Source organism: Emys orbicularis, chromosome 13 (genome assembly GCF_028017835.1).
Source record: "Emys orbicularis isolate rEmyOrb1 chromosome 13, rEmyOrb1.hap1, whole genome shotgun sequence".
In the NCBI taxonomy this organism is placed as follows: Eukaryota; Metazoa; Chordata; order Testudines; family Emydidae; genus Emys; species Emys orbicularis.
In genome coordinates this window covers 6,408,442-6,428,760 of record NC_088695.1, presented here as the reverse complement: position 1 = coordinate 6,428,760, position 20,319 = coordinate 6,408,442, and the positions used below count along the sequence as shown (strand labels likewise).

The window sequence follows — 20,319 nt, the reverse complement described above, 5'->3', positions numbered from 1 at the left end:
GGTTTCAGTTTTGGAGCTGGCTGGGGAAATTGAGGGAACCCCAGGACTGGGGCCTAAGCTCCCTACCCCCCAGAAGGACTTGGCTGAGGTGTCCCGGTTGTACCTACAAGCTCTGTTTTGGACTGTGTTCCTGTCGTTCAATAAACCTTCTGTTTTACTGGCTGATTGAGTGTCATGGTCAATCGCAGGAAGTGGTAGGTGCAGGGCCCTGAATCCCCCAGACTCTGTGACAAGCCCCAACACCCAGCTCCACTATTCCTAGTGTCTCTCACACCTTTGTGAATTCTCTGATGTTTAATGAGGTGTGGTAGGTGAAGGAAACTTTACGCACAGGCAAGGCATTTATGAAGTTGTGACCAGAGTCCCGGGGTGGTGGGGCACACAGAGATCGCTCAGTTAGGGCAAACTGCAAAGAATGGGCCGACAATCCTCAAAACTAGTGGCTATTTCAATACTTAGATTCACCAAGCCAGCAACAAAACAGCTATCCCCTTTTATCCCCTCCGCCCCTCATTATTCCTGGGGTTTGCTCTACAATAGCTTATTGGCTACACAGAGACCAAAGAACAGCTCCCTTAAAGCAACCGGGCCTTGGGATCACTCCCAGACCGCCCAGTTAAACATGATGGGGATTACTGAAAATCTTCTTCATCATATAAAATGTTCTATCAATCCCGAAGGATCAGAAGAAATCATTAACTTGCTGGGTGATTTTTTAGTTCTGACCGAAATACACGCTTACAGCCAGTTCTTATTAAGTAAACTAAGATTTCTCACAACAAGAAAAGACAGAGCGTGTGGGTTAAAAGATCATGCAGAGAGGAATAGAGTCCTTAGGTCAGTTTTACTTTAGAGATGGTGCATGAAAATTGCAAAGCGTCTGTTTCAGAATCACTTCATCAGGTGAACAATAGGCTTTTCAAGTAACCTTATATTTCCTAAACATCACTGGTAATTAATTAAATGGATTAAAATAAGGTAAATATCCATAAAGCAATTAAAAGACAGTTTACCACAAACTTTACAGAGACATGTAGACAATGACATTATTAAACCCAAGTTTTATCTATATGTTAATATTTCCTTTCCTTCTCAGATTGAACAAAATACAACCCTAGACAGGAACCCTTTGGTTACACTGTTAACCTCTAACAAGATGTAAGTAAACATAGACTATTACAATTACTAGCTTCTTCCAGTTCTTTAACCATAAAAGTTTACATTTCAGAGCTCTAAATTATTTAATCTGGAATGGCCCTAATTTCCATTTACACACATTTCTAACGTGTGTCTAAAGGTTGAATCTGGGTCAATTAGCCTGCAAGATGCTTAACCGTTTCTGGCCATGTGTCACAGAAGTTTAGATCCTGTGTGGATTCTCCCATGTTGAGTGAGGTGTGATCTCTGTGTGTAACTTTTCCCACAGTCCAAGCACTTATGGGGTCTCTCTCCAGTGTGGATTCTCTGATGTCCTATAAGATGTGATCTCCATGTGAAACATTTTCCACATTCCAGGCACTTATGGGGTCTCTCTCCAGAGTGGATCCTCTGATGTGCTATAAGATGTGATCTGTGTGTGAAACATTTTCCACATTCCAAACACTTATGGGGTCTCTCTCCTGTGTGGATTGCCTGATGTTTATCAAGGTCTGATCTCTGTATGAAACTTTTCCCACAGTCCATGCACTTATGGGGTCTCTCTCCTGTGTGGGTTACCTGATGTTTAACAAGGGATGACCTCTGCATGAAACTTTTCCCACAGTCCAAGCACTTATGGGGTCTCTCTCCAGTGTGGATTCTCTGATGTCCTATAAGATGTGATCTCCGTGTGAAACCTTTTCCACATTCCAAACACTTATGAGGTTTCTCTCCTGTGTGGATCCTCTGATGTGCTCGAAGATCTGACCTCTGTATGAAACCTTTCCCACAGTCCAAACACTTATGGGGTCTCTCTCCTGTGTGGATTGCCTGATGTTTAACAAGGGATGACCTCTGTATGAAACTTTTTCCACAGACTAAACACTTTTGGGGTCTCTCTCTTGTGTGGATTCTCTGATGTCCTATAAGATGTGATCTCCGTGTGAAACATTTTCCACATTCCAGGCACTTATGGGGTCTCTCTCCTGTGTGGATTGCCTGATGTTTATCAAGGTCTGATCTCTGTATGAAACTTTTCCCACAGTCCATGCACTTATGGGGTCTCTCTCCTGTGTGGGTTACCTGATGTTTAACTAGGGATGACCTCTGCATGAAACTTTTCCCACAGTCCAAGCACTTATGGGGTCTCTCTCCAGTGTGGATTCTCTGATGTCCTATAAGATGTGATCTCCGTGTGAAACCTTTTCCACATTCCAAACACTTATGAGGTTTCTCTCCTGTGTGGATCCTCTGATGTGCTCGAAGATCTGACCTCTGTATGAAACCTTTCCCACAGTCCAAACACTTATGGGGTCTCTCTCCTGTGTGGATTGCCTGATGTTTAACAAGGGATGACCTCTGTATGAAACTTTTTCCACAGACTAAACACTTTTGGGGTCTCTCTCTTGTGTGGATTCTCTGATGTCCTATAAGATGTGATCTCCATGTGAAACATTTTCCACATTCCAGGCACTTATGGGGTCTCTCTCCAGAGTGGATCCTCTGATGTCCTATAAGATGTGATCTCCGTGTGAAACCTTTTCCACATTCCAAACACTTATGAGGTTTCTCTCCTGTGTGGATCCTCTGATGTGCTCGAAGATCTGACCTCTGTATGAAACCTTTCCCACAGTCCAAACACTTATGGGGTCTCTCTCCTGTGTGGATTGCCTGATGTTTAACAAGGGATGACCTCTGTATGAAACTTTTTCCACAGACTAAACACTTTTGGGGTCTCTCTCTTGTGTGGATTCTCTGATGAGTAATTAGTTCTGACTTCCAAATGAAACATTTCCCACACTGAAGGCATTGAGATGTTTTCTCTTCTGTGTGGTGTCTCCCATGGTTATTAAGGTCTAAGGGATTATTGAAGCTTTCCCCACGGTCCAAGCATTGAAGGGGTTTCTCTCCTGTATGGATTGTCTGATGTGTTACAAGCTGTGATCTCAGAATGAATCTTTTCCCACACTGCAGGCAGTCCCTGGGTGTCTCTTCCTTGGGGTTTGTCTGCTGTGCTCTGGGATCCTTGTCTCCTCTCCCACAGTTAGTAGATTCATAGACTTTCTTCCCTGGGTGGTTTCCCAGCAGCCTCTCTGACTTCTGCCAATTTTCCCAGGATTCTCCCTGTTCCAAGCACTGGGAAAAATTGCATGCAGCACTTCCCATAAAGGTCTCCCGTGGTTCTACTTTACTAGGAACTTCTGCATCATGATTCTCCTCTTCATTCTCTCTCACTCTCTCATCACCTGCTGGGAGAGAGAGACAATCCAGACAGGAGTCATTGTGCTGGGGAGAAAGAGGAATAGCACCAAGGGAAAACCCAACACAAAGACTGAGCAATTGGATTCTGCCTCTTCTTCTCACCCAAACACTCTCAGGGAAGGAAACTCCTGCAGCTAAGGGTGGGTGGAAAGGCATGAGTGATATCTGCTGACTACAGCCCTTCCCTGGGTGAGAGGAGGAAGAACTGAGGGCATTGCTCACACCATAGTTTTGGGATTCTGAACTTTTTCCTTCACTCCCCTAATGGTTTCCCTGTTAGTCCTCACCTATGCAGTCGCCTCTCGGGATCGCTCTTTCCTGGCAGGCCTGGAGATCGGGCACCCACGGCTCTTCCCCTCGTTCCAGCCGGGCGATCAGTTCAGGTTTGGGAATGGGAAATCCTGCGCAGGGGTGAAATCAGACCAGATCAGGGTGTTACGGGATGCTCCATATGCTTTCTGAAAATATAGAATATGAATCTATATGAATAGATTCATATTCCAGCATATGAATATGACATAACTGGAACATGCTTTATGCAAAAGGTCCCATGTAAAGTATCATTGGAATAGTTGTAATCTACTGAATATGGTTTTCCTATTTGTATGTATGTACCATTCTTATATTTACAGTTAGGAATATGAAGTACAAATCTAAGGTCCCATTGTGATTATGCTAAGTGAGGGTCATTAATGATTCTTTAAGAACTTGATTGCTGTATTTATCCAGAACAATGGGAATGGTTTTTTTTAACCTGTAAGTCTTCCTGTGTAGGAGAGGATCAGCCCATGAAAAATGGAGACTGGGGTCTTACAGAGGCATGTGACCATGTCACCTGATACTGGAATCCATTTTAAACCGTGGACTTTTCCATAAGGAACTGAGAGGGAGTCAAGCTGGAACAAAGGACTCCCGCCTTTTGCCAAATCTATATAAGGGGGCTGCCAGTCGTGGTGAGGAGACCCCTGCTTATCACCCAAGATGTCTGCTGGAACTAGCGGACACTGAACAGCGGAAAGGATTGGGCCCAGATTAGATATAAGTCTAGTCTGTGAAAGAAGGTTACTGAAACTTTTGTGAGGGCGAGAAACTATTATTTGTAACCAGTTTCTAGTGTATTAAACTTAGCCTTGCATGTTTGTTTTATTATGCTTAGTGACTTTCTTTGTTCTGTCTGTTATTACTTAAAACCACCACTTTTTATACTTAATAAAATCTCTTTTGCTTATTAATAGACCCAGTGTAAGTCCTTGTTACTGGGGGGGCAAACAGTTTGTGCATCTCTCTCTTTTAGTGATAAAGAGGGCAAACACTTAGGGTATGTCTACACTACGAGAGTACTTCGATTTTAGTTAATTCGACTATGTGGAATCGATATTACAAAGTCGAACGTGTGTGTCCACACTAAGGACAGTAATTCGACTTTGTGAGACTTTGTGAGTCCACACTAACGGGGCAAGCGTCGACATTGGAAGCGGTGCACTGTGGGCAGCGATCCCACAGTTCCCGCAGTCCCCGCTGCCCACTGGAATTCTGGGTCGAGCCCCAAATGCCTTCTGGGTAAAAAAATGTGTCGAGGGTGCTTTTGGGCGCCTGTCGTCATCCGTCCGTCACTCACGCCCTCCCTCCCTCCCTCCCTCCCTGAAAGCGCCGGCGGGAAATCAGTTCGCGCGCTTTTCTGATTACTGACAGCGCGGACGCCACAGCAGTGCGAGCATGGATCCCGCTGCGACCATCGCTGCAGTTGTGGCAGTTCTCAATGCCTCGCAGCTTCTCCTCCACCTGTACCAGAGGCAGCTGCAGATCAATCATGAGAGGAGGCTACGGCACCACCGTGACGGCATGAAGTCGGACACTAGCTCCGACCTCTCTGAGAACATGAGACCCAGCGCCCAGGACATCTCGCTGTCACTGGGTCTTGTTGATACTGTTGAATGGCGATTCTGGGCCCGTGAAACAAGCACGGACTGGTGGGACCGCATAGTGCTGCAGGTCTGGGATGAATCCCAGTGGCTGCGCAACTTTCGCATGCGGAAGGGGACTTTCCTCGAACTGTGTGAGTTGCTGTCCCCTGCCCTGAAGCGAAAGGACACCCGGATGCGGGCAGCCCTGACTGTCCAGAAGCGAGTGGCCATAGCCCTCTGGAAGCTCGCAACGCCAGACAGCTACCGGTCCGTCGCTAACCACTTTGGTGTGGGCAAGTCTACCGTGGGGGTTGCTGTTATGCAAGTAGCCAGGGCAATCGTCAAGCTACTGCTATCTAAGGTAGTGACCCTGGGAAACGTGGAGCTCATCAGAGATGGCTTTGCCGAGATGGGATTCCCAAACTGCGGTGGGGCTATAGATGGGACTCACATCCCTATCCTGGGACCGGACCACCAGGCCAGCCAGTACATCAACCGAAAGGGCTACTTTTCCATGGTGCTGCAAGCACTGGTGGACCATCGGGGACGTTTTACCAATATCTACGTTGGATGGCTTGGCAAGGTTCATGACGCTAGGGTGTTCAGGAACTCTGGTCTGTTTAGACGGCTGCAGGAAGGTCTTTACTTCCCGGACCACAAAGTAACTGTTGGGGATGTGGAGATGCCTACAGTCATCCTCGGGGACCCTGCATACCCGCTAATGCCCTGGCTCATGAAGCCCTACACTGGCGCACTGGACTCAGGGAAAGAACTATTCAACTACCGGCTCAGCAAGTGCAGAATGGTGGTGGAGTGTGCTTTTGGCCGTCTCAAGGGGAGATGGAGAAGCCTACTCACTCGCTGTGATCTCAGCGAGACCAATATCCCCACTGTGATAGCTGCTTGCTGTGTGCTCCACAATTTGTGTGAGAGCAAGGGGGAGACCTTTATGTCGGGGTGGGAGGTTGAGGCAAATAGCCTGGCTTCTGATTACGTCCAGCCAGACAGCCGGGCGATTAGAAGATCCCAGCGGGACGCGCTGTGCATCAGGGAGGCTTTGAAAGCCAGGTTCCTGACTGAGCAGGGTCTCCAGTGACTGTTTACTTTGTGGACACAGATGCTGAACCTGCCCCCGTTTCTTTACCCAGTTACTGTTGACTATCCTTCCAAGTTACATACCCCCTTCCCCACCTTCCCAACAAATAAAATCTGTTCCGTTTTGTTAATGAACAAGGTTCTCTTTCTTACTGTTTTCGCGGGAATGTTTTAAACCGGGGACGCAGACTGTGGCGGGGGGCGGGTTTAGTGTTTTGATGCAAATGATGCTTCTAAACTTCGGGAATGACAGGCTCCGCAGTGCTGGATTGGTTGTTTCAACGCAGCCTGCCAGCAATCCTGGGCGGGACTGCATGTATGTGTCGGCCAAGTGACTTTCTGGCAGGGGGCGGAGGGTAACAGATCCCCTGCTGCGTGGCTCTGTGATCCAGGATAAGGACCGCGGCATAAGATCTCTAACTGCCCTCCCCCGCCACAAAGTCACAGATCAACCCCCTCGCACCCCAGAACATGAAAACCGCCTCCCAGACTGACCAGGGTAACTGGTGACTGTACTGTGTATGTGTCCTGATGCTGGACCTGCCCCCGCCTCTGTAGCCTGCTACAGGTGACTGTCCTGTCCAAGTAACAAACTCCTTCCCCCCCTTCAGACAGAATCCCCTCTAAAAGACACTCTCGGAAACAGTACTTAACAGAAACAGATGTTTTATTATGAACCGCACATGAAAAGGGGGGGGGAGGAAACTTGGACGTGGGCTATTGTGAGATGGGTAGGAAAGGACTTTTCAAACTTTGGAACGAGAGCCTTCCATTGCTGCAGCAGTGTGCAGGGGCCGAAGGAAAGTTTTAACGGCCCTTGCCGCCCCTCCTTCTTTGGACTTTTGGTGAGGGGGGTGTGGGACTTGGTGGCGGGGGAGGGCGGTTAGAGATAGACAGCAGCAGGGCTCTGTCCTCCTGCCTCCGGTCTTGCAGAACATCCACTAGGCGCCGGAGCGTCTCCGTTTGCTCCCTCATTAGTCCAAGCAGGGTTTGAGTAGCCTGCTGGTCCTCCTGGCGCCACCTCTCCTCCCGTTCCATGACTGCTCTGTGCATTTGTGACAAGTTCTCCCTCCACTGTGTCGTCTGGGCTGCCTGCTCTCGTGAGCAGTCCATAAGTTCATGAAATATGTCTTCACGCGTCTTTCGCTTCCTTCTCCTAATCTGCGCTAGCCTCTGGGAGTGTGATGCCAGGCTGGGTTGGGAGACAGTCGCAGATGTGTCTGTGGGAATGGGAAAAAGGGAGTAAATTCCTGAGACAGATAAATGAAGTTGCTAACAAAGAACATAGTCTTTCTCTGTGAACAACACCATGCACTGGACCTTTCACATGCGCACTCAGGACAAGGTCGAATTTTCGGCCCTCGCCTTCAGTGCCTGGGGTCCTGCAGTTGCGATCAGAGAAGCGTTGCAGGACACCTCTACTTCTGTTGCAGGAAAACATGGTAAGCCGTAGACTTGTTGCAGCTTAAAAATGTAATAGTAGCACTGGGCTCCTTTCGCACTGAATGCAAGGCCACTCTCTGCTGGCAGCAATCAGGGAAGCATGAGCTCTGCCCCTGTCCCACCACCTCGCGGCTGTCCCCGGGAAAGATCCCTGTATGCTGCCCCTCTGCCGCCTCCACCGCGTGGCTGTAAAGCAGTCCCAATACTAACATTCCCCTCCCTAATTTAAAGCAGGGCGTCATGTGTGATATTACACTGATGAGGATCTCGGAGACCGAGAGGGGAAGGATGCTTCGTGAGACCATGCAGAGGCCAGGGCCGTATGCCGCCATGCTGTGCCGTGCAATGATCCCGGACTACCTGATGGACTCATGGCGTGGGAACGTGTGTTACCACGGGGGACCGAACAAGATCGCCCTGCCGCGGAACCTCATGCGCATGCTTGAGCGGTACCTCCAGGAGAGCTATGCCGAGCTATCCCAGGAGGACTCTCTGTCCATTCCCGGGCACATTGACCGTCTTTTCATTTAAGTGCAGCATAAGGGACTACAGAGTGGAGCGTCCTGTGGTGGCCTAATCATGAATATCCGGACATTATTTGATTTTCTATACATAGTTAGGACTAAATAGTTGACTAAGCCAACTAAATCATGAACAACAAATTACTAATATAGTTAATATTCCTGTTTTGTTATAAATAAAAGTTTCTATGTTTAAATGAGTGACTGAAAAGCCCATTCTTAACAATATAAATATTCCAGTTATGTTAAAATGAAATGTTGAGATGTTTAAAGCACTCACTGCTTGATCCTTCCCCTGATTCGGTGTCCGGGGTAACGGCTGTGGACGGTTGGTAGGGGATCTCGGTAAGGGTGATGAAGAGCTCCTGGCTGTCGGGGAAATCAGCGGTGCAAGCGCTGTCGACTGCCTCGTCCTCCTCATCTCCTTCCTCATCTTCCCCGTCACCTAACATTTCCGACGAGGAACCGGCCGTGGACAATATCCCATCCTCGGAGTCCACGGTCAGTGGTGGGGTAGTGGTGGCGGCCGCACCTAGGATGGAATGCAGTGCCTCGTAGAAACGTGATGTGTGGGGCTGGGATCTGGAGCGTCGGTTTGCCTCTTTGGTTTTTTGGTAGCCTTGTCTCAGCTCCTTGATTTTCACGCGGCACTGCGTTGCATCCCGGCTGTATCCTCTCTCTGCCATGGCTTTAGAGATCTTCTCGTAGATCTTTGCATTCCTTCTTTTGGAGCGCAGCTCTGAAAGCACGGACTCATCGCCCCACACAGCGATGAGATCCAAGACTTCCCGATCAGTCCATGCTGGGGCCCTCTTTCTATTAGATTGCACGGCCATCTCTGCTGGAGAGCTCTGCATCGTTGCCAGTGCTGCTGAGCTCTCCACGCTGTCCAAACAGAAAATGAGATTCAAACTGGCCAGACAGGAAAAGGAATTCAAATTTTCCCGGGGCTTTTCCTGTGTGGCTGGTCAGAGCATCCGAGCTCGAAGTGCTGTCCAGAGCGTCAACAGAGTGGTGCACTGTGGGATAGCTCCCGGAGCTATTACCGTCGATTTCCATCCACACCTAGCCTAATTCGATATTGCCATTTCGAATTTAGCGCTACTCCTCTCGTTTTCGAGGAGTACAGAAGTCGAATTTAAAAGAGCTCTATGTCGAACTAAATAGCTTCGTGGTGTGGACGGGTGCAGGGTTAATTCGATGTAACGGCGCTAAATTCGATATAAACTCCTAGTGTAGACCAGGCCTTAGGAAGTTACCCTGTATAACCTTTATACAGAGTACGACGGATTTCTCTGAGGTTTAGATCCTATTGGAGCTGGGTACCTGAGTGCTGGAGGTATCTTGCTGTGCTGTTTTCAGTTAAGATTTGCAGCTTGGGGGCGTGGCCCGGACCCTGACTCTGTGCTGCAGCAGGTTAGCGTGTCTGGTTCAACAAGAGAGGGTACTGGGGGCCCAAGCTGGCAGGGAAAACAGGCTCAGTGGTCATTTCAGCACATCAGGTTACAGTCCCAAGGGGATCTCTGTGACTGAACTCTTCGCACAGGGCGCATGGAGCATTGGGGGAGTGTCTGTCACAAAGGGCACTGTGGAAACGGAACCTGTCCCCGTGCTGTGCTGGTGGGAATATGGAACCTAAGAGGACAGGAACATGGTCACTGAGCCGCCTTGGGGGAGGCAGGCGTCTGGGGAGGTGACGGGAATTTTTACACCATCAGTAGGAGTTCCCAGGATCTGTGCTCTCTGGGGGACTTGCTGACGCACACCCAGCTCTGGCGTTAAACCTCTGCCTATTTCTAAACCTGCCGAGCCCAGAGCCCTCCCCATGGCTGGACCTGTTTGCAAGAAGGGAGGTGAACAGGGATTCTGTGTCTGACTTGTTCTTTTTGCGGATACAGACTAACACGGCTGCTACTATGAAATGTGTCTGACTGGGAATCAATACAGACAGGACAGTGAATGAATTCTGTCCCTTTGAAACCTGGAGGGATGGGGATGAGCTAGCATGTCCATTAGGTTTTGACACCTGTATCTCATTGGAGAAGGCATGGAGATGCAAGTCTCTCTCACGGCAGCTGTGCATTACACAAAACATTCCCCTCTGATCTAACTGACCAGGGAAGAACCTGACCAGAGTCCGACACACTGACCCTCGGCTTCTAATAACTGAGGGGACGGGAATCCCTTACCCAGCGAGGTCACCGTCTCGTAATTCTCCTGCATGACATCCCTGTAGAGGGCTCGCTGAGCGGGGTCCAGCAGAGCCCCCTGCCCCTGGGTGAAATACACAGCCACCTCCTCAAAGGTCACCGGCATCTGAAACAACAAGAGTCCCCCACTCAGCACCTGCTGCTCCAGCCACAAACCCGCTATTCACAGGGAAAGAAAAAAAGCTCTGGGAGGGCCAGAGTAGCAAACTCAGACCCCTACTGTTCAGAGCACCCAGGAGGCTTCAGGTGGCGGGGAGAAGGTGAGAGCTCCTTGTCCCCCGCAGCACACAGAGCATGGCAGGGTCTTCTCATTTCCCACACACCTGCCAGACACAGGCTGATACGGGAAGCAGAGCTCTGAGCCAGGGACAGGAACAGGAATCCCAACAGCTTCCCTGCGTATTTCACAGCAGCCTGAGGCCCTCTGGCCAGTGGGTTCAGGCTCCAGCCCTGTGCAGGCTGTGTGTGTCCTGTTTTTGAATTGGGCGAATGTCCCTCTCCCCCACTGCTGCCAATGGTCCTCCCTGCTTCTCCCTCCCCCCGTCAAGCAGCTCCTGAAAATCCCGTACCTGAGCTGCCTCCATCACAGCGATTTCCCTTTCCTGTCCCCTGGAAGATGGGCCGATCTGGAGCGAAACGTGGACGTGATTCTTCAGCCTGTCGGGGAAAGAGGGGCGATGGGGGAGGTTACAGAAGGGGCTGGAGTCCATGTCACAACCCAATTTCCCCCCAGCCTCTTCAAACCCTCCCAGTAACAGCATCTCTGAACCAAACAGTAGAAAAAGAGCAGAATCAAAGGGGCCACTTTGGGGGATTGCCCCCCATTGCAGTGTAAACTCCCCCCCCCCCCCCCTCTTAGCAACAACCGGAGCCCTCTGGTGGCAACAGCTGAAGAATGAGCTGCCCTGGACTCCCTTGGCAGCCCCCAGGGACAGGCAGGCAGAGGCTGATCCCATTGGCCCATCCGCACTCCCCCCCCTGCCAGAGCCCGCAGTGACTCTGGTCTGACTCCGGTGTGGCTGAGATCTGAATCCTGCACAGAAATCAGACCAAGACCCAGGGCAACCTGGGCAACCCCTTAACAATCAGGAATCAGAGCCCCAAAGATCATGAGTTTGTCTCTTTTTTTAGAGTGGCAGTCTGTATCAGCGAAAAACAACGAGGAGTCCTTGTGGTACCTTACAGAGTAACAAATTTATTTGGGCATAAGCTTTTGTGGGCTAGAATCACAAAAATTATGCCCAAATAAATTTGTTAGTCTCCAAGGTGCCACAAGGACTCTTCGTTGGTTTTTCTCTTTTTTTTTTAATAAATCCAATGTAAGCTGGGAGCAGTGTGTGTGTGTGTGCACAGGAAGGGAGGGGGTCGCATGTGGATATTTGCCTTGTAACTAGGCACTGCTGGAGAAATGTAACTTGGACAGACAGCATTGTCTGCTACCCCTGTTGTACATGGGGATGGTCATCAGGGCCAGCTTTAGGAAGTGCGGGGCCCAATTCAAACATTTTCGGCAGGGTCCCGGCAGGGATGACTAAAAAAAAAAAAAAAAAAAGACGTAAAAAAACCCCTTTCATTTCTTCCATGTATGATTTACTTTCCATAACTATATAAATAAAAACAAAATGATATATTACGTACATTGCTGGCTGGAGGCAGGGCAGGGGCTGGCTGGAGGCAGGGCAAGGGGTGCGGGGCTGGCTGCAGACAGGACAGGGTGTGTGGGGCTGGCTGGAGACGAGATGGGGCTGGTGCGGGCAGGGCAGGGGGTGCGGGGCTGGAGGCAGGACAGGGGGTGCAGCAGGGGCTGGCTGCGGGCAGGGGGTGTGGGGCTGGCTGGAGACAGGAGCTGGCTGCGGGCAGGGCAGGGGCAGGGCAGCGGCTGACTGAAGGTAGGGTCTGGCTGGAGGCAGGGCAAGGGGTGCGGGGCTGGCTGGAGACGGGCTGGCTGCAGGCAGGGGGTGCGGGGTTGGCTGCAGACAGGACAGGGGGTGCGGGGCTGGCTGCAGGCAGGGGCTGGTGCGGGCAGGGCAGGGGGTGCGGGGCTGGAGGCAGGGCAGGGGGTGCAGCAGGGGCTGGCTGCAGGCAGGCTGTGCGGGGCTGGCTGGAGACAGGGGCTGGCTGTGGGCAGGGCAGGGGGTGCGGGGCTGGCTGGAGACAGGGGCTGGCTGTGGGCAGGGCAGGGGGTGTGGAGCTGGTGCGGGCAGGGGCTCCCCTGCTTCTACCGCCCCAGCCCTTTAAATAGCCGAGGGAGCCCTGGGGAAGCGGTGGGGCTCCAGTGGCTATTTAAAGGGCCGGGGCAGTAGAAGCAATGGGAGCCCCGGACTTTTCAAATAGCCCCCAGAGCCCCACAGCCCTACCCCAGGGCTCCAGCAGTGGGGCTCTGGTGGCAAATTAAAGGGCCTGGGGCTCTAGCCCCTGCTTAAATTGCCCCCTGGGGAAGCCGGCTGCCCCCTGGGGAAGCCGGCCACCCCAGTAGGGTGTACCAGCGGCGGCAAGGGCGCGGGGCCCTCTTAGACGCGGGGCCCGATTCTGGGGAATCACCTGAATTGGCCTAAAGCCGGCCCCGATAGTCATATCGGTGTGTCTGTGACTGCCATGCTCACAAAGGTGTGAGGCAGAGTCTGGCAGGTGTAACAAAACTATATTAAGCTCACTTCATTCATGTGATGAGTTTTGAGAGCAGCCTGTGAAATCAATCAGCTCTGCCCTCAAATTACAACATTACAATAGAAACAGGAACTGTTACAGTGTCACCGTGAGATGGGATTGCTGAAGCTACTCGCAACATTAATATTCCCCATGATTATTCGCCATTAAAAGTACGAATTCCATGGCAGAATGACGTCCCTCCGCACAACGCTAATGAAGTTGAAGATGAAGAGCTCAGAGTAATGAAAATAATGTTTTTATAAGAAACTAATGTACAGGAGTGAAACTGCCCAGACTGGATTCCAAGAGGAGTGAAACTCAGGGGAACAGGGACAGTGGCTAGGACACACTGATGAAGCGCTGGGCAGCTTTACACAGGAACTGAGACCCGGATTCTTTAAACACTCGAAGCAGGTGTGACAGTGAGATCTTTGTGGGAGTGTCTGTAAATATTTCACTGGATCAAGTCTCCTTTAGCAGGTGGAGAGCGGCCCTGTGATGCACCGGACATTAGGGACATGGCCCTGGGAAATGGAAGCTAAGATCCTGGGAAAGTTTTGATTAGAGATTAATGGAGATATCCTATCTCCTAGAACTGGAAGGGACCTTGAAAGGTCATCGAGTCCAGCCCCCTGCTTTCATTAGAAGGACCAAGTACTGATTTTGCCCCAGATCCCTAAGTGGCTCCCTCAAGGATTGAACTCACAACCCTGGGTTTAGCAGGCCAATGCTCAAACCACTGAGCTATCCCTCCCCCGACTAAAGGGGAGAGGAAAAGCTCCACGCGCCCCGCCCCCTTTTTTTCCCACCACTGCAGCTGGCTCAGCCCATCTGGGGGAACTTTTATCCCCTCTGCCCCTCATTATTCCTGAGGTTTCCTCTCCGCCCTGCCTGGCAGGGCCTGTACCCCGGCTCTCACCCCCCTCTGCTCCCCACGTGTCTCTGTCCCGGGCTCCCCCCGCCCCGCACACACCGGGAGGGGGCGGCAGCTTTCCCGGGCCCAGGGCGGGAATCGCAGCCAGCTCCGCTGGGAGCAGCCTGGGGCCAAACCTCCCCCTGCAGCCCGGGGGTGACGGGGGGGGTCTCTCTTACCTTCCCTCCGAGCGGGGCCCCCTGGGGCAGGGGCCGGGCCGGAAGGGGCCTGGCCAGGCTGGGGGCTCTGCCCTGGGAGAGACTCCTGGGGAGCAGCGGGAAGGGCCCTGCTGGAGATTCCCCTCTCCCGGCTGCAGCCAGGGCTCCGGGCTCCCAGCACCAGCCGCCGGGGCTCGGGGATCTCGCCAGGAGCCTGGGAGCCTGCGAGTCACTTCCTGCTGCCGGGCCTGAGCCCAGCGATCGCTCCCCCCAGAGCCGCCTCCCAGCTGCTCCTGGGTCCTAACGTTCAACCCATGTCTCGCTCACCGGAAAATGACACCCAGGCAAACTTCATTGGCTCCACAATTACCCTGCCCCCTCCTGTAACCCCAACCCCTGGTGAAGCACCCCCTGCACTGTGCCTTGCCCTGCACCCCAACCCCTGCTCTGTGCGTGCCCCCTTCACCCCAACACCTGCATTCCCCTCCTGTGCCCATAACTCCTGTACCATGCCACCTTCACCACAACCCCTACACTGTCCATGTACCCTTCACCCCAAGTCCTTCACTCTCCTGTACTGCTAACCCCGGCAGTTTTCCCCCTCCACCCCAATGCCTGTACCCCTGCTGCACCCCTAATCCCTGCTCTGTGCGTGTCCACTCAGCCAAGTCCCTACATTCCCCTCTTGCACCCCAACCCCTGCACTGTGAGTCTCCCCTCCCCCTAACCCCGCATCCTCCTCCTGCACCCACGTGGGGAAACTGACCTGGATGCCTAGGGCAACTGACATTGCCGCTTGCTTCCCGCTGGACTGCTGCTTCTCCACCCCGTGAACCCCTAGGGGGCTGTGAGGTGGGGGAGTCAGGAGCCCTGGCAGCGCTTCCTCCATCCAGGTCACTTTCCCCAGAGGGCAGAAGAGCAACAGCTGCTGTTGCCTCATAGACAGCCCAGGTGGGAAGTAACCTGGATGCAGGGAGCCCTGGTGTTGTGTTTGGGGGGTGGGGTGGGGGGAGTGTGTGTGTGCCTGAAGGCCTGTTCAGACACAAGCAGCTGCCCTCAGCTCCAGACCCAGAGAGGCTGCAGCACCCACAGATTCCCCCTGTGCCAGCACCCCAGCTGATTGGAGACCGGTACCCAGGTGGGGAGTGATACCCTGACTTCAAACACACAGCAGAGAGGAGAAGCTCCCAGTCCAGAGTGGCCAGGAGCTCCAGGGAGGAAGGGGGGGCAGGAGCAATAGAGCAGGGCGGGCGGGGCACCCCTGCTCCAGATGAATCATCTGTCTCAGCTCCTCCTCCAACAGCCCCCTGCAGCTGGGGTCTCCCCCCTCCAGACACTGCTGCTCGCCTGCCTGCCCCCTACCTCAGCAGGACAGGTGGGAATCAGGCAAACCCAGTGCAGGGTGTCCTTTTTGGTGGTCCGCCTGCCCGTAGTGTCCACCCCAAAGGCAGCCCTGAACCCTGCCCCTTGGAGCTCCACCTCCCCTGGGTTTGGGTGGTGTGATGTTCTGATTAAAATATGACCATATCAATCACTATTGCAACCACTGTTATATATTTGCCACAAATCTTGTACTACGTGTGGCATGTGAGATGACTACGGAAAGGTTATCATTTGCTGAATATGATGATGCTATTTGTTCGCATATATCATTTCTCTATCTGAAGATATAAATATTAGCCATGCACCTGTATTTCAAATATTGGCCCATGTGGTTCAAACCTCTGGACGATGCACTTATACTAAGGGGAGCGTTCTAACCGGGGAACAGAGGACCTTCCAAAGATTTGGAAGCAACCAGAGACTTGACTTAAGCCAGTGGTTTTTTCCATCACTGCTACAAACCTGAACCAAGAACTTTGCAATTATTGTATGTATTTCATTCCTTTAACCAATTTTAACTCTCACTTTTTTCTTTTTCTTTCTTTCTTCCTTTCTTTCTCTTTCCAGGCCGTCCCTAGGGGGATATGGGGCCTGGGACAACCCTCCCCTCACCTCCATCCCAGGCCCTGCCCCTACCTCGCCTCTTCCCACCCCTGCTCCGCTCCCTCCCACCCCTTCCCCCAGACCTCCTCCCCTGAGCGCTGTGTCTGGGAGCAGGGGGCGGAGCGGGCTGGGGCCAGTTCGTTCCATTTCCCACCACCACTAGTGATACCTCACAGGGGAACCAGGAGAATTCTATATGTATAGTGGTGTAGGTATCAAGAGATAAGACAAGCCCTTTTTACTCAGAAGAGCAGACCTGCCCTTGGCTGCATAGGCACCGACTCCATGGGTGCTCTGCGGCTAGAGCACCCACGGAAAAAAATTGGTGGGTGCTGAGCACCCACCGGCAGCTCCCCGTGGCCCGCCCCCCCTGCTCCAACTCGCCTCTGCCTCCAGCGCGCCGCCACGTCCTGCTTCTCCTTCCTCCCAGCTCTTGCGCTGCGACACAGCTGATTCACGGGGCAGGGAGGGAGGAGGGGGAACACTGCGTGCTGGGGGAAGATGCGGGGCCGGGGCGGGGGTTTGGGGAAGGGATCCAATAGGGGCAGGGAGGGGGCGGAGTTAGGGCGGGGACTTTGGGGATGGGGTTGGAATGGGGGCAGGGCCAGGGGTGCAGATGGCGTGGAGTTGGGGCAGGGAAAAGGGGTGAGGGGACGCGGGCACCCACTGGCGCTGGAGAAAGTTGGCGCTGCTGCTCGGCCGTATCTGTCACCAGCGGACTGGTACACAGACAGATCTCCCTCCCTCTTCCCTATGTGTAGTGTGAGAAATAAAGCCTGACAATAAGTAAAGTTAGAAAAGAACAGGTGAGTGTATTGAGGGAATAAGTACAATGAGGGGAAGGGGATCAGCATGAAATCAACAAAACAGTGAAACAGCAGCTTACGACAGGAGCATGAAGCTCAGGCCCAAAATACAAAATCACCCTGGCAATAGCCACGTAAAACCCCGACTAAAGAACCCGAATTATCTCCCTAGCAGCACGTCTGCGGCGGCGGCGGTGAAGCCCAGACCTGCACTCGTTGGGTAACTGGAACCCGCCGAGGAGGAGCACTGGAGAGTCCCTCCATGGCGACCGGGGTGGAAGAAGTGGGCCGAGAACCCTCTGGGGACGTCGTCCCGGGGAGCAGGAGCAGGTGAGGTGGAATGTCGTCTTCTCTCTTCTCGTCACCTCAGGAAAGGGGGCATCCTTCGACCACGCACCGATGCCGCGAAGGCCTGAACCGCGCACGCACAGTCACTAGCATGGACTGCGCCACTTGTCCGTAGTCACAGTTCTTTTATGCAGCGCGTGGCGGGAAAAAATGGTACGGTCCCAGCAAAGGCGGGAAATAGTCTGAGGTAACATTGTTCTTGAGATCGCCCAGTGGCGGGAAAAACCAGTTTGATGAAGAATGATCTAGAGCAGGATGACAGGGCACAAAGCGGGTCACAAGATGGAGTTTACAAAATGGTGGTTCAGACTCCATTTTGAATTGCTGCTCTGTCCTTACAAATTACATATTGAGTGTAACATACACATATTTAATAAGCTTGAACAGTTATAACAAATCACACCCAACATCAGTGAGTGCAGGAGTGGGCCCAACCTCTGCTGCCAGCACTAGGCTCCCCGCTACTCCTCCACCCTGCCCCGGGCCTCTTTCTTTCTATAAATAAACCTTTAGATTGTATATACTAAAGGATTGGCAACGGTGTGATTTTTGGGTAAGATCTGAGTGTGTGGCGCATCCTTTGGGATCAGAAGAACCTGTTATTTGAGGAGACAGGTTTTAAAGAACCACTCATCTTTCAATCCAGTGTCTTGGGGGGTGATACAAAGACTGGAATGCCTCAGGAAGCTGCTTTTATGACTTCTTGTTAGCCAGTGTGGTGAGATAGAAGTTTACTGTTGTGGCTGGTTTGGTATATCGTTTGGGAGAAAAACCACTAGCATTTTGGGGTGTATTTACCCTGTTTCTCCTGAATTTGATATTCTCAGTTGTGACCCACAATGGTACGGTTACATGTGGGCAGCTTTTCTCAGCATTAAGGGTGAATCATGCGTACAAGCTTCTGCTAGCAGGGCTCAGTTTCATTTGCAGCCTCCCTGCAGAAGGAACCCGGGCACGGCCTGCCGACTGATCAGCCCTTGTGAGACTTGAAAAACTTCTCTCCGTGTTGGACTGCTTAAAGCTTTGCTTTGCGCTGCCTCTCCAGTCACAGGCCACCTGCACTGGTGCAAAACATGGCGTTCACTCAACTGTCTAAGGCAGACTTGTAGGAGACAGAAGGCAAAAGGAGAGAGACAAGTAAGGTGAGGAAGGAGAATGAGGCCTGAGCGGAAGGGTGACAGCAGAACCCCAATCTCCTATCCCAAGCGGAGTTTAGGATTTAGCCAAAGCCAGTGCACTTGAGGATGTTGGCTGGTTCCCCCTCTCCGATTAGCCCTGTTCTCATGATGAAAGATGAGCGGGATGATGAAAGACCAGTGGGGCCATGCTGGGTCCCAGGAGACGGTGGGTGAGACATACCCCAGGGTACAGTGCGGACTGTTGAACTGCTGAATTCTCCATCCCAGGACATGTTTTACACTGCTTCCCTGGGTGAACAACAAACCCCTCCATGCTCTGCTCACCCCCAGCCAGCCACCGGATTCAAAGTCACTCCCAGCTATGCAGCACTGTGTGCAACTAGCCAGCCCGTGATGAATTAAAGTACATAGCAACCCCAGCCAGTTCTCTACTCCCAGCCTTGCACCCCAGCTGTGCGTCTTCTACTGTCCAGTCCGTACCCTGTGGGGTACAAGCTCATCAGTGCCTCATCCCAGCAAAGGATGGTGATTAGGGAACAGCCTGGTTATCTCAAGTGAAATCCCCCGAACTCTTCAATGAAAACACACCGGTTGGGATAAAAACAAGTCTATTAACTAGAGCCAGGTAGGTTTTAAGGGATCACAAGTGAGAAAGGCATGAAACATCTGAATTGGTTACAACAAAAATAGAAGGTAAACACGCATTTTAAATCCCAGACTTTACCAAGCTAAGGAAGACTTGTAGCAAATAGCTTTTCTCACCCCACCCGATGTTGCAGGCAATTGCCTTGGTCCGTCCTCCCCACTCCAAGGCCCCTGTTGCCTTTCAAGCCATCTTGTTGCCTTCTGTAAAGATGGGGAAGGAGAGGTAAAAATGGAGGCAATTCTCCCTTGTGCTTTTGGACCACTCTCCTCTTTGAGGTTTGCCCCCCTGCTGGGGGGCAGGCAACAATCAGTCTGTGGCCTAAGTGAGCGTCCAGCCGTCCTTCCGGTGAATTGTAAATCTCTTGTTCCCAGCTCCACAGCAGGTGAATGGCTGGCTAAGCAATTAATGGCCACTTAACACCTAGTTGGTGTGCAGATACCATGGGGAGCTCCTCTGTGGGCATTTTCCAGATTTCCAGCATGGTTCAGTAACAAACCCATAGCAAAATCTCATAACTCCATACACAATGTTGATGTGCACGATTTAACAGGACAATAATATGCAGGAGACCATCACTTTTCATGGGACACCTCACAGGGCTTGTACTTTGTACAAGATTTATCATCGTTTTGTGACAGTGGTGACCAGAATAGCATAGACCAGTGGGTCTCAAATTTCTTTCATCAGTTCCCCCTTAGAGTCTGTCGTCATTTAAACACCCCCAATCCCACAAGTAGATATACAGCCTCCCAGCTCTGAACCAGCCCCTCTCAGTGGTGCTGTCTGAATGCAGAGGGGACAGGGAGAAGGGGCAGAGGAAGAGAGTGAGGAGAGGCAGCACCTCTCTACCCCGGTGTTCTCCCTCGCCTCTTATCCCATGATCCCCAAACACTCAATAGCCCCAGCTCCCCTATTCCTAGGGTCTCTCACACCTTTGTGGATTCTCTGATGTTTAATGAGGTGCAAGGCATTTATGAAGTTGTGTCCAGGGTCCCGGGGGGGGCGGGGCACACAGAGATTGCTCAGTTAGGGCAAACTCCAAAGAATGGGCCGACAATCCTCAAAACTAGTGGCTATTCAAATACTTAGATTCACCAAGCCA

General features: G+C 52.0%; 1 protein-coding gene across 1 annotated transcript; it reads right to left on the bottom strand.

Moving 5' to 3' along the window:
* Positions 1-268: 268 nt before the first annotated feature.
* LOC135888205 (zinc finger protein 239-like) lies at positions 269-10,585 on the bottom strand. The gene is made up of 6 exons (XM_065416016.1): positions 10,552-10,585; positions 3,687-3,800; positions 3,325-3,383; positions 2,058-2,472; positions 1,717-1,973; positions 269-406 (listed from the first exon to the last, which is right to left on the bottom strand). Exons 1-6 carry the CDS (start codon positions 10,583-10,585, stop codon positions 269-271), a joined length of 1,017 nt encoding a protein of 338 aa, XP_065272088.1.
* Between the last annotated feature and the right edge of the window lie 9,734 nt (positions 10,586-20,319).